Here is a 13,817-nt window from a genome sequence, read left to right on the forward strand (position 1 = left end):
ATATGTATATATATATATATATATATGTATATATATATATATATATATATATATATATATATATATATATATATATATATATATATATATATATATATATACATACACACATGCATATGGTTAACACACCACAGAACATGTATACGGAATGCAGAATGAAAAGCAATACTAGAACATCCATAACAGTTTCCATTCTACCATTTACAACCTTCCCTCCTCATGAACACAACATCAAATGACATTTAATACAGAACAAAGTCATTTTTCAGACAACCTCATCCAAAGTACCTTACAATTATTTTATTTAATCACTTAGGGCCTAGAAGTGGTAGATTAGTGGTGATGGGATTTGAACTCACAACCTTCTACTCAGAGGGCTAACATCTTAAGATCTGAGCTACCACTTTCTCAAAGCCAAAGATTTTTCTTATAATCTTGTACATTGGGAGTATAATAAATCTCAAAACATGTATGTAGTTAAATATTCTGCTGGGTCACATTTCATTTAAATTTATAAAACATTTTACAAACATTTCATTTTCGATCACACAGTCTCAAAGCTGAGTGGGAACCAATCCAGAATCCAGCGTATAGCGGCTGAGTGAATGTGGTGTGGACTCTGTGGAGGAGGCTCATCGTATCAGAGACGCTGTAGAAGGACAGAGTTCCTGCACTGTGATCCACATACACTCCTATTCTGGGGGACGCTGGACCTGGAAGCACAGTCTCGTAGTAGTCATGCCAGAAAGAGACCGAGGAAGAGGAACACACCAGACTCCAGGACTGACTGTTGCATCCAAAGCCACACTCATAACCTCCTCCTTTCCTGCTGATATTTTTATATGAGACTGATATGTAGACCCAGCTCTTACTGTTCCACTCCACCTCCCAGTAACAGCGTCCACACACACTCTCCCTACACAACACCTGGACCCAGTAGTCAAACCTCTCAGGATGCTCAAAATATCGTTGTTTTGTATCACTCCAATGCACCGCTCTGTTGTTCTCAGAGAGAATGAGTCGGTAATGTAGGGTGTTGGGTTCCAGAGTCAGATAACAGAAATCTAGAACAATAAAATCCACAGGTTTGATGTTAATCACAAGATTTATAATAAGTGCGTGTGTGTGAGACACCTGTGTGTGTTTCTGTTCTCCTAATGCTGCTCTACATGAACTATTTTAAATATTACACATCATCAGTCATCAGAGAGGAATGGATCAGATTTAGATCAACAATACATGTTAACACACTCTGTATCTGTGTGTGTGTGTGTGTGTGTGTGTGTGTGTGTGTGTGTGTGTGAGAGGGTGTGTGTGTTACACCTACACTGCAGAAAATCTTCTCTGCTCTTCAGTTCTGAGGGTAAAATCATCTGAACTGCTGAAGCTGTGGAAACACAGAGACATAATGGAGACATAAAAATGATGAAATTCCCAAACATTTGCACCATATACAGCATCACAATGGTCCAAAAGCCAGCTCCATGAAAATGTGCTTTTCATAGGTTTAAATATGTGGAAGATCTCCTGCTATAGAGCTTCGACTCTATTGAACACCCCAGGTCTCCTCACCTTTTTAGCTACATCAGTACCTGACTTTACTAACACCCTTGTGTTTGAATCAGTGGAGCTGATTATAGCAAAAATTGGAGGCTAAAAAGCACAGAATATGATCCAAATAGTGTGAATATACTCATGATTTTTTTTTAATTGTTGTACTACTTTTGGTAGTTTTGTTTTTTATTTTCAACAATAATAAAAAAAATTATCTGCATTAAAGCTTTTAAGGTAAGTGTCTGCTTATTGGCAGGGAGGCCTCTCCTCGGAGGGCCGTAGCAGACAAGCAGTTGGTCAGACTTTCTCCAGGGACCCGTGCTATGGACTTAGGTGTTCAGTTTCTGTAACTGCTTGACAGTGAGAGGCTGTCCTTGTCTGACCTTCCACCTCAATAGCCTCCTTCCTCAGGAGAGTGTTTACCTCTTGTTCCATGACCAGAGCCTGCTTGGTGCAAACCTGAGCGGGAAGAACCCCGTTGAAATGGGCCGGACAAAACTTGGAATTAATCGAATAGCCTCGCTCCAGATTGGGCAGGACCCACTGAGACACGTCTGGCAGAGCTATCCAGGCTGCCAGGAAATCTCTTAGGGAGTATAGCGGCAACCTATAGCCACCGAGAGGCTAAGCAGCAGGACAAACTCTGTGACGCGTTTCATTTCTCAGCATTTAAAACCATGTAGATTTCTTGATGTTAGGTTGAATAAAATCAATCAGAGTAAAACATTTGAAATTGTAGACAAAAAGTAAGTGTTCCCACCAACTCACCCCCTCTCTATGCACTTACTAAGAGGGCAACACTAATTACTTAAATGCCCACTTACACCTGTGCGACCAACATATCGGGAAATGCATACCAAAAAAAAACAAAAGACATACATTTTCTGCACTTACAGGGGGTATTGATCTCTTGAGACTGAACTCTGGTGTGCCTAGAGCCGGGGCAGTGCCCTGAAGCGAGGCGGCGAGTTCTCCTGGACCACTACGAGGCTGGGTGGAGACCGAGGAGGATGCTCGCTGGAGCTGGCCGTGCCCTGATGCACATTCAGTGGCAGAGGTAACGGACCAGGTCCCTGAGCGGGCCAGGGCAGGGCGTTCACGGATACTGCGGTGCAACGAGCCCATTCACAAACTGATCCGCAGAACGTCCTATATCAAGACTTTTTCGTCCTAGCCCTCTTATTGAAGATGACAGTCCTCAGATTTTTTCACATCATGGGGCTTTGGCAGTTGTGCAGGATCACTGACAGGGGGAGTGAGAGACGTGATGGGAGGTGGTGGGTTGGGGTTGGGGCTATGCCCAGCGAGCAGCCCCGTGAGAGCGGCATAGGAGGTACTGCTGAGATGCCACCGCTTGTTTCTTACTCCTGAAGGAGTGAGTGGGATTTTGGAGAGAGTGAGCCAGAGGTGCCTCTTTGTCAAGATGAGGGCGGCCATGGACCAGTCAATAGCCCTAGCAGCCTCTTTAGTCTGAGGGCCTGGTCTGCCATACGGCGGAGCTCGTGAACTGGCCGCCCGGGGCACCTCCCACATCCAGTTAGTGCAAAAGTTCAGCCTGATACGCCTGCAGGACCGCCATGGGGTGCAGGGATGCAGCAGTTTGACCTGCCGAAGCGTAAGCCTTACCCACAAGCGCCGACGTATTACACAGAGTTTTCGTGGGTAATGTCAGGGGCTTGAGGGAGGAGGCAATCCCGGGAGAGAGATAGCTCACAAGCGTCTCTTCAACCCGCGGCATCGCTCATACCAGTGTACTTTCCGCCCCGTGACGTGAGAATACAGCATCAAAAAGGGGCTGCAGGGGCTTCGCCATGACCATGACACCTCACTGTGCAGGTCTGGAAAGAACATGAGATCCCGAAATGGAGGTTGCGACACGAGCGCTCGTCCAGCTTACTGGACAGAGGGACTTTCTGCTCATGAGCCGGGTCCCCCTTCTTGCTTTCCTTTTATTTATTTATTTTTTTTTTTTATAGTCAAACAATTGGCAAATACAACACATACACACAGAGCATTTCATAAACAAACTGAAGCTGAAGATGGCTTCACTCCATGTGCATTTTATACTTCCTGGCTATGATGACATCTTGATCTGAAAATGTTTTGAATGCACTGTTTAGTGGCTTTAACCGCCAGTATCCAATTTTTGACTGATTACACACATTATTTCAGAGCATTATACTCAGGAGCGTGTTCCAGTTTTATTTGAAATTTTATCCATCTCTCATTATATTACATGACCGGGACTATGATTTTTCTCCAAAAATGTAAGTGGTTTGTGAATTTGTGATAAATTTCCTCTTTATCTTCAATTCACTGTTCAATGTTCAATTCAATGTTTGTTCCTTTACCTTGTGGAGAGATTTTGTTGAATTCCTCCTGGCAGATGGCCTCAACTTGCTTTTTCAGATCTAAGACAAATTTCTTCACTCTATTGAATGAGAGATGTTGATTGATGGTGAAGCTGGGTGAGTCGTCACATCCAGGAGAAACACAGAGAGACTGGAAACCCTACAGAGAGGAAACACATCATAGAGGAGAGGAACGAATGGATCTCAGACTGAATCAGACCAAAGACACACTTGTGATCTTAGACAAGAACATGTGGAACAGCGCCCTCTGTAGATCAGACAGTGAGTGTTACCTGGAGGAAGTGGATGTGATCAGGTGTGTGTGAAAGCTGCTCAAGCTCACTGACTCTCCTCTGAAGATCAGCGATCTCCTGCTCCACATGTTTCAGGAGCGATTCAGCCCGACTCAGTTCAGTTTTCTCCTGAGCTCTGATCATCTCCGTCACCTCCGTGCGCCTTTTCTCCATGGAGCTAATCAGTTCAGTGAAGATAATCTCATTATCATCTACTGCTGCTTGGGCACGCGTCTGTTAGGAGAATGTCGATTAATTTAAAGTCACTAAACAGTGCATTCAAAACATTTTCAGATCAAGATCTCAGTAATAGTTTACATTTAAGTATGGCAGCGATCCAAAGAATCACTCCTTACCTTAATACTCTCCACTGTCTGTTTCAGCTCCTCCATTTTCTTCTGCTTCTCTTGGATCCTTTGATGGGATTTCATCTGCTCCTCCTTCAACTCATTCTGAGAGCAAATAAAAATAGTAAAAAAATATGCATTGTGGCATTGTGCATTTTGCATCATAGGACACGTCACTCTCTTTCAGTTGAAGGTGGGTTTTGGCGAATATTTCATATGCTGCATGTTTTTGCAAGTTTCTGTGATGCTTTTCATTTTGTAATATAGTTTGGGCGAGAACCCTTTTTTTTTTTTTATCTTTTTTTGTTTTGTAAAAGTGTTTTGTTAGAATTTGTGCAACCCGAACAAATGTATATATACGGAAATCTTTACTATTTATTATATTAATATTTTCCAAATATGTTTCCATGTATAAGATATATTTAAGTAAGGAGAACATTCCAGAGCAAATGTATTCATTTGAAAGCAAATTCACAGATTCACTGTTATGTAATTGTCAATTTTCATCTTTCTCAAATTCTCACTTGTACAGGTCAATATTTGAGATTTAGGGGTATTAAATTATGGAAATGGTTTATTTCATCTAGAAAAAAAATAATTCTTTAACATGCTAGAAAACTTAAAAAGGATCATCGCAATGCTGCTTTGTAATTGTTCAACACTTTTTCATTTGTACACTTCATTTATTATATTTGTTTTTGGATTCTTTTATTCTGTTCTAATTAATTTGCAGCCATTTACACTCACATATTTTCTTATTATAATTTAGTTTATTTTTTTGTTAATTTTATTAGTTTCCAGTGGTGGACAGTAAAGAAGTCAATTTAATTTGTTACTGTACTTTCGTAGCTTTTTTGCATATCTGTACTTTACTGAAGTTTTTCCATTTAGGGAGACTTTTACTTTAACTTCAAAGTCAAATTTTGAAATTTTTACTCAACTACATTTTGTCGTTTCTTTTTATTTATAAGGATAAAAACGTAACTGGTGAAACACGCAGCGAGTCACCAATCAGGATCGAGCGCACGCTCTGTTTTACACGTGTTCTGATCGGCGCTTGGTGCAGCTACTGATCACCAACATACAGTTCAGCATCAGTTCAACATCAAGCAGAACATTTAGAGAGGAATAAATGATGAAGAAACTCCAGACTCGAACTCACCACAACACACGAAACCTTAATTACGTGATTAAAAGAAGGTTTTGTGTTCATGATGATTGTAATAGAAATCAATCAGTGTTTGAGTCATTAATATCATTCTATTAATAGATCAGTGTGCTGAGAGTCACATTTGAGTCTTTACACATAAACTGAGGTGATTAAGTGAAGAGTCTTGTGATAAAAATGATCATATGAACATTATAGTTATAATAAATCATAGTACTTTGGATACTTAAGTACATTTGAAGGCAAACACGTTTGTACTTTTACTTTTTTACTTTTACTTTTAGTAGACTCATATTTTACAGAGTGGATCTACTTTAACTCAACTACATGGTTTATGTTGTTTAGGTGGAGGCTTTAAATAAACCTCAGTCTGGGTTTTCTGAGCTCTCAGCACTGACTTCTGATTTCATGGCCATCTTGACGTTTTTCTCGTGCCACCCAGTATTTAAGGACAGAAAGACTTTTACTCCCATCTGGATTAGCTCACTGGCTCTTCATGTCCTTGCGACTATTCTTGCCACCCTGCCTGCTCTGGAGCCTGATCCTGTTCCTTATCCTGTTCCTGTACCTGTTATACTTTGCCTCACTTGTTACTGGTTTGAACTCTGGACTGTTTCTTGGTTTGTGTTTTTGCTCTGCCCTTTGTTGCTCTGTTTGCTAACTCTTGTATATTTGGACTGTTGGGCCCCTGAGCAAGGCCCTAAACCCTCAACTGCTCACTTGTATAAATGAGATAATTGTAAGTCACTCAGGATAAGGGCATCTGCCAAATGCTGTAAATATATATTTTTTTATATTTAAAATTATATAATTTTTTTATTTAAAGTTTTTATGGACATTGTGCAGCTGTAAAATGCTGTAAGATGGTTGTTGGCTGTTTAAAATACACAGTGTGATCTGAACGTCTAAGTACTTTTGTATCAACAACAATGCTTTGAATTTTGAATAACAATTAATGTCATATAAATAATTACATAAAAAAAAATGATGCCTTACCTGTTTTTCAATTCGTTCTGCTTTTGCTGCAACTGTATCATGACCACTGTGTTTATCTGTCGTACACCAGTAACAGATGAAGCTTTGGTCAGTACGGCAGTAGATCTCGATCAGTATGTTGTGCTCACCGCAGATCCTCTTTTGGAGATCTACACAGGCTTCAACTAACCTGTGCTTCTTAAAAGCCTGAGACTGATAGTGAGGTTTAAGATGATCTTCACAATACGAGGCCAGACACACCAGACAGGATTTGACAGCTTTGAGTTTCCTGCCAGTGCAGGAATCACAGTCTACATCTCCAGGTCCAGCATAACAGTGAGCAGGAGGAGCAGCTTGGGGTTCAGTCTTCTTTAGTATCTTTAGCATTTCAGCCAGCATGTTGTTCCTACGTAGAACAGGCCTCGGAGTGAACGTCTCTCTACACTGAGGGCAGCTGTACACGCCCTTCACGTCTTCCTCATTCCAAAAGCCATTAATACACACCTTACAGTAACTGTGGCCACAATGGAGAGTCACTGGATCCTTCAGGAGATCCAGACATATAGCACAGCTGAACTGATCCTGTTCTGAAAACCAGCCGTCTGCCATTTTCTTACACTGACACACCGAGAGATGCAGAGAGCTTTCAGTTTCACTTTCTCTTAAAAGAACATCCTGTTCAGTGTGACTGACAGTGGGGGTGAAATACATGGAGAACCTTTAGTCTAAAGGAAATAGATTATTTCTTTGTGTCAGTTTGTTCCCTCAAGCCTTACATTTGTGATGAACATCCAGAAATCTTTCAGCACTTGTCATTGTATTTGTGCAAAGATTGTTTGGAAAGATAAGAATCCATCCCATTGTAAGAAGTGCATGAGGAAATGGAATGACAAAAGGAGAGTTGCAGTGTTCTAAAGAAGGGACGTTTAACAAAGAATTATTCAGTATTTCTGGCTCAAGAAGACTGCACTCTACATTCACAAGTCTCCATACTGTACACATTATTTTCAACTCAACTCAAGCTTTATTGACATTCTTCCACTTGCACAGTGTACATAAGAACGGAATGTCATTACTAATGGACCAAGGTGCATAGACTGTGAACAGGAGGAGTGAACATTAGACGTAAATAAAGAGTAAACATTAAACACTGCAGAGTTAAGGTGCAATAAAGTTGAGGTAGATGTGTTAAAAAATGTAGAACAGAGTAAAATAAAGTGCGAGTGTACAGTCAGAGGTCACCGTGTGCAATGTCCATTTTATAACACCTGAAAATTCACAAGTATACAATCAGTCAATCATCTGGTTGTAGCACAATATCCAAAGTGCGGAAAGAAGTCAAGAGCTTCAGTTAATGTTCACATCAAACATCAGAATTAGGAGAAAGTGTGATCTCTGTGACTGTTCACCTCCTGGAAACTGGCAGGAAGTCGATAGTTCAAGTTTTAAAGTTGGAAAATGATGAGTATAATTTAGACTTTGGTACAAGCTTTCTATCTTTTCCCAAATTATTTTATCATTTTAGTTTGTTTGTTAGTTTGATTCTTTTTTCAGCCCAATTTCTAACTAACAGCTGAGATTCACGTTTTTCTTGTTCAGAATGTTGGCAGAAATCATATAAACTCATTAAAAGGCACAGGAAATCAAAACATTTGGAAAATAAACTATATGAAATCTCAAATCGTATTAAATAATACATCGTAAATGTCCTACAGAAAAATACAGTATGCACTGCAGTTCCACTTAAACATGAATGCGTCAAACCAAGAACATGTTTTAAAGACAAACACCTCAAGTACAGATTTTAAGCAAACCATTTTCTAAACAATAAAAAATAACTTTAAGTTCAATTATTAAAGAAATAAATACTATTTAAATGTTTAAAATGAATGGTTGTTCCCTCAATTTCTACTTATCAGAGCATAAAGAGATCGATGTCTCCAGCACCAGTCACCCAACTGACCACAGAGTGAGTGGAGAGTTTCTGCTGCAGGTTTCACCAAGTCAAATGTAAGACTATTTAAGACCTTTAAAAATTAAATTTGAGAGTTTATAACAACATAAAAAAAACAAGCACAAATACGTTGTTAGCTACTGGCCCTAACTGAGCCCTATATTAAGTCATGTATCGCTATCACTGCATTTCATTGGCTCTGTACATGTACCTTGCACAATGACAATAAAGTTATATCTAATCTAATCTAATCTAAAATTGCACTTTCCTATAGCTGGGAAATAAAATCTTTTTTACGTCTGAAATTCACACTAATCTCAGAAAGCTGATTGGCTGTTGCACGTTGGTCTCATTTGTAGTCGTAATACAGTGAATTATATTTGGAAAGAAAGAACTACAACACCACGGAAACGAACAAACAAAAAACATTTAAAAGTGCTGCGCAAGCATTTCTGTGAGCGTCAAAGGCAGCGTTACCTGGACATCGGAAAATTAAGACCTGTTTAAAATTATTTACGACCCAGAACAGCGACTTTTTAAGGCCTAAAATTTAGATTTTCCAATTTTTGACTTTTAAAGACTCCACGGAAACCCTGATAGAAAAACTTTAATCATTGTAGAAACACCTCTGAGATGATTGCGTGATGCACCTGCCATGTAGAGCATCAAAATTCTTGTGCAAAAAAAGACCTGTGAAATTTTTATTTAGCATTACAGTTTCATCGAAGCCGAAAGAAATGTGTACAGTTTCATCACACAATTGTACTTGAGGGAGGAATAAATTCTGACCATTTTTTTACTTTCATTTTGGATCACAGAAGCTTACAGTTGAGCAATAAATCCACATACAGAATTCAGTGTATAGAGGCTGAGCGAATGTGGTGTGGATACTGTGGAGGGGCCTCATCATCTCTGAGATGCTGTAGAAGGACAGAGTTCCTCCCAATAACAGCATCCACACACACTCTGAAGAAACCTTGAGAGGAACCACACTCAAAAAGGAACCCATCCTCGTCTACATCACCAAATGTACATTCATTATAGTTCCATCATTGTTCAGTGATGGGCGCAGTTCATGTAACCTGTGGTCCTAAACCAGGGGTGGCCAACCCGAGGCTCGCAAGCCGCATGTGGCTCTTTGGCTGGTTTCATGCGGCTCTTACGTTCATATCGAAGTTTATGTTTGATTTTTAATGTGCGTGTTCGCTTCGCTTGAGTTCATTACGGTATTTTTTGCCTCTACTGGAAAACTTTGCGGTATATCAGACCTGGGCAAACTACGGGCCGTGGGCCACATCCGGCTCTTTGTACGTCTCTGTCCGGCCCGCGGAGGCCAATCATAAATTACAGCGATGCACCGAAAATTTTCGGTCGAAATACCCAAATCACCGAAACAACACGGCAGAAACACAATTGTAATGACGCAATAAAAAAGCGCAGCAGCACACGGTTATCTGGATAAGAGCAACATGTCTGCGGTGTGCGGAGAGCGATTTGCAAAACATGCAATGCTGAAATTTTAAGAGGGGGTGTATCTGCAAAGAGTTTCTCCAAGTCGGGTTTAATTTATCACCTAAAATCCAAACATCCCGATTGCCTTCTAAATATGAGAAGAACGCGGCGCAGAACAGTAAAGTCAATCTGAGCATGTGCACTCCGTTTGTAGAGGACGTTTTTGAAAAGGCAGGAAAGTTTTCCAGTGATGGTGCAGAGGCAAAAGGCATAACACACAAAATTATGGATTTCATTGCCTTTTGAATTGAATTTTCATTTCGGTGCATCCCTAAAATATTATCGTTGGTGTGGCCCTCTGACACAATTCAGGTTTCTCATGTGGCCCCTTGTAAAAATTAATGGCCCACCCCTGCGGTATATTCATCTCATGCGCATTTGACGAAAATACCGTATTGAACTCAAGCGAAGTGAACACGCACATAAAAAACACAAAGTAAGTCTGTGTTTTCTACCCTGAAACACGTGAAATCAAAGCATCGATCTGTTCTGACTGACACACACGTGAAAGAATTGCTTCGAGTGGCAACAACGGAATATGAGGCAGATTTGAAGGGGATTGTTTAAGGCAAGGAATGCCAAAAGTCCCACTAAGTAACATGCATAGTAAAAGAAAAACACTATTGTAAATTATTATATTTTTGTTTGTGGACTTGGTTAAACAGAGTTTGTGTGTGTGTGTGAGACAGTGCACACAATCTTCATTGTTGAAAATGACTGTCCTGTGGTCTTAAAACTGTAGGAGTCAATTTCTGTCATTATGTTGGTGTGTGACATTTACTATAAATCTGGCTGAGCAGAGGGGTGTGTGTGTGTGTGTGTGTGTGTGTGTGTGTGTGTGTGTGTGTGTGTGTGTGTGTGTTAGAGGAAGGGATGGGTGATGTTCATGTGTGCCCATGTGTATGATGTGGCTCTTTGCGGTAACACAGTAAATCATTGTAGCAGACTGTTGATATTATTTCCAGTCCAAATCCATCCTTAAAGTTCTTGAGGTGATCAGTAACTTCAAGCCTCTTTAGGCTGTTGATTTATGATTTATGGATCCTCAGCCAGACACATCTCCAAGAAGTTGAACTTGATTTAGAGCTTCAATCTAAACAGAAACCATTAGATCCGCGGTGTCCAATCTATTTCACAACAGGCCGTTGTGGAACCAAACCAGTCCACATCGAATTCCACCTGCTTAAATCGAATTATTTTCATTTTCAATGACTATCAGCCGTGGCCCTGGCCTGGTTTGAATGAAAACCTGCACCCACACTGTCTCTTTGTGGAAAAGGTTGGAGACCTACGGTGGCCGAGAAGGGCAAAACACTTTAACAAATACGAAAACAAATGAGCAAATCCAAAAACAAAACAACAAATCCAAAAACAGGAATAGAATCCGGACCGTGCCGGTGAGAGCACCAGATCCTAACCACTAGACCACCAGGGAACCCAAACTGTGATAAACAATAAGAGAGATGACTTTCTTGTTAATTATATACTTCAAATTTTATATACAAAATCGAAATACTTGAAACCAACGGGTTTTTTTAGGCATTTTATATTGAGTTTATTTCTTTTACAAAAGCCCTAAAAGTGATTAAAAAGAAAAATGCAATGAAAAATATGATTTACTTATGATTATTTATTGATTTATTTGTATACTTTTTTAACTTTAATTTTATTATTATTATTATTATTATTATTATAAATTGTATTTATGTATGTGTATATATTTGTATTTTCATGCACCTGTTCTGTGTATTGTAATGTAAATTGTACATGTTATTGACATGTTGTTTGTATATGGTTAATTGCTTAATAAAACATAAATAAATAAATAAATAAATAAATAAATAAATAAATAAATAAATAAAAGAAAAAAAATGTTGTACTTCCTGTATATTTGAATGACAGGTGTCTCGTCCAATGATTGATAAGTTTCCGTTTACAAACTATACCTCCCTTTTCCGGTTTGTCTGAATTTTGTTGTTGTGTTTTTGGATTTGTTAATGTGTTTTGCACTTCTCGGCCACCGTAGACACCCCTAGTCTGATGGTTCTTGTTTTGAGTTTATGCGAATTATTTTCCTTCTGTTTTGCAATTTTGCACCACCAGATGTCGCCATTGTATTCTTATGCCACTCATTGGTTTTCATTGAATCCACTTGTGCCTAATTAGCCTGGGTGTATTTCAGCCCACATGAGTAGCCCGCGGGCCTTTTCTAAAAATAGCTGTTTCCTACCGTTAAATCATTGTTGATAATTATTATGAGAAATCATTAACATGATCAGTGTCTTCACATAAATGAATATAATTAATTATTATTAATAACATATAATAAAAGGTAAATTGAGCAAATTAGTTATTTCAGATCAAACTGAAAATTGTGTGTATCAAACTGGTAGTCCTTCACATTAATCGGTACCCAAGAAGTAGCTCTCAGTTTCAAAAAGGTTGGTGACCCCTGGTCTACACTAATACGGATCAATTTAAAAACGCCATTTTCACCTAAAAGCGGCATCGTTTTTAAAAGCCTCTGTTTTTACACCCTAAAACCGCGTTTTTAAAAAGCTATATTTTCGTTGACTGAAAGCACTGTCTCAGTGTGGACAGAGAAACGGAGAGAAAAATATGCTTTTTTAAACAAAAACATATGTGTGGACATGGCCAAAGTTCCCCTTTTGTCTGAGTTTCTTGTTTGTTTTCCTGACATTTTTTATTCTCACGCCTGATCCTGAGTTGCCTGGTGTAAGTATTTGTTTGTTGTTTGCCTTGTTTTTTTTGAGAAAATTATTATTTTTTTAATTATTTGAGTTCCTAAGGAGTTTTATTAGTTTTCCTTTTGAACTCTGCATAGGTTTTTTGGGGAAATTATATTTTGCAATATTAATTTTTGTACTATTTGGACATTTAAATAAAAATGAATTTTCGGAGGTTCACACGCCTCCCTGTGGCAGACTGCTGGAACTGCTGCCTCTAGTGCAGTTGAACCCAGTTAAAACCCAGACGCTGATACTACCAAAATTTTGACCAAATATGTATTAACACTGTGCAGCATTTTAGTGTAAATACTGAGAATGTGGACTTTTTCCTACTACTGTACATGATATTTGAATGGATGTGTGATAATATACATTTGTGTTACAATTTATTTCTAAGATCCAGAAAAAATTGTTTCTTTACCTTGTGGATGGATTTTGTTGAATTCCGCCTCAAAGATTTCCTTGACTTGTTTTTGCAGATCTGTGAGAGATTTCCCCAATCCATCAGAGGAGAGATAATTGGAAGTGAAGCTGGGTGACTTTTTACATCCAGGAGAAACAAAGAGCTGGGAAACTTTTTATGGAGAAGGAGCGAACAAACAATCCTCTGATTGAATCAGACCAAACATACAGAAATATTTCAAAATGCTTTTATTTTATAGACCTATAAAATTAAATAAAAGCATGTCTCAAATAAAATCTATTCAAACCCATAACAGAGCAGATGTGCCCAACCAATCAGATTTACGTCAACATCTTCTGTCCAATCAATGTGACCGATGTGCGTAAAATGCTAGAGGAATGTTGTTGGGTAGGAGAACTTTACTGACAAGTCTGACCTGTTTCACTCTTCTTTATGAACAACCAAAAATGCTTAAAATAAAAGATTAAACATTAAATCAACTGAGTCTGT

The 13,817-nt window shown here is 38.9% G+C and overlaps 1 protein-coding gene across 1 annotated transcript; it reads right to left on the reverse strand.

Moving 5' to 3' along the window:
* Positions 1-113: 113 nt before the first annotated feature.
* LOC124394203 (tripartite motif-containing protein 16-like) lies at positions 114-13,392 on the reverse strand. The gene is made up of 7 exons (XM_046862338.1): positions 13,326-13,392; positions 6,710-7,599; positions 4,555-4,650; positions 4,199-4,432; positions 3,906-4,065; positions 1,328-1,387; positions 114-1,064 (listed from the first exon to the last, which is right to left on the reverse strand). Exons 2-7 carry the CDS (start codon positions 7,397-7,399, stop codon positions 535-537), a joined length of 1,770 nt encoding a protein of 589 aa, XP_046718294.1. The 5' UTR covers positions 7,400-7,599; positions 13,326-13,392; the 3' UTR covers positions 114-534.
* Positions 13,393-13,817: the final 425 nt, after the last annotated feature.

This window comes from Silurus meridionalis, chromosome 12 (genome assembly GCF_014805685.1).
Source record: "Silurus meridionalis isolate SWU-2019-XX chromosome 12, ASM1480568v1, whole genome shotgun sequence".
NCBI lineage: Eukaryota > Metazoa > Chordata > Actinopteri > Siluriformes > Siluridae > Silurus > Silurus meridionalis.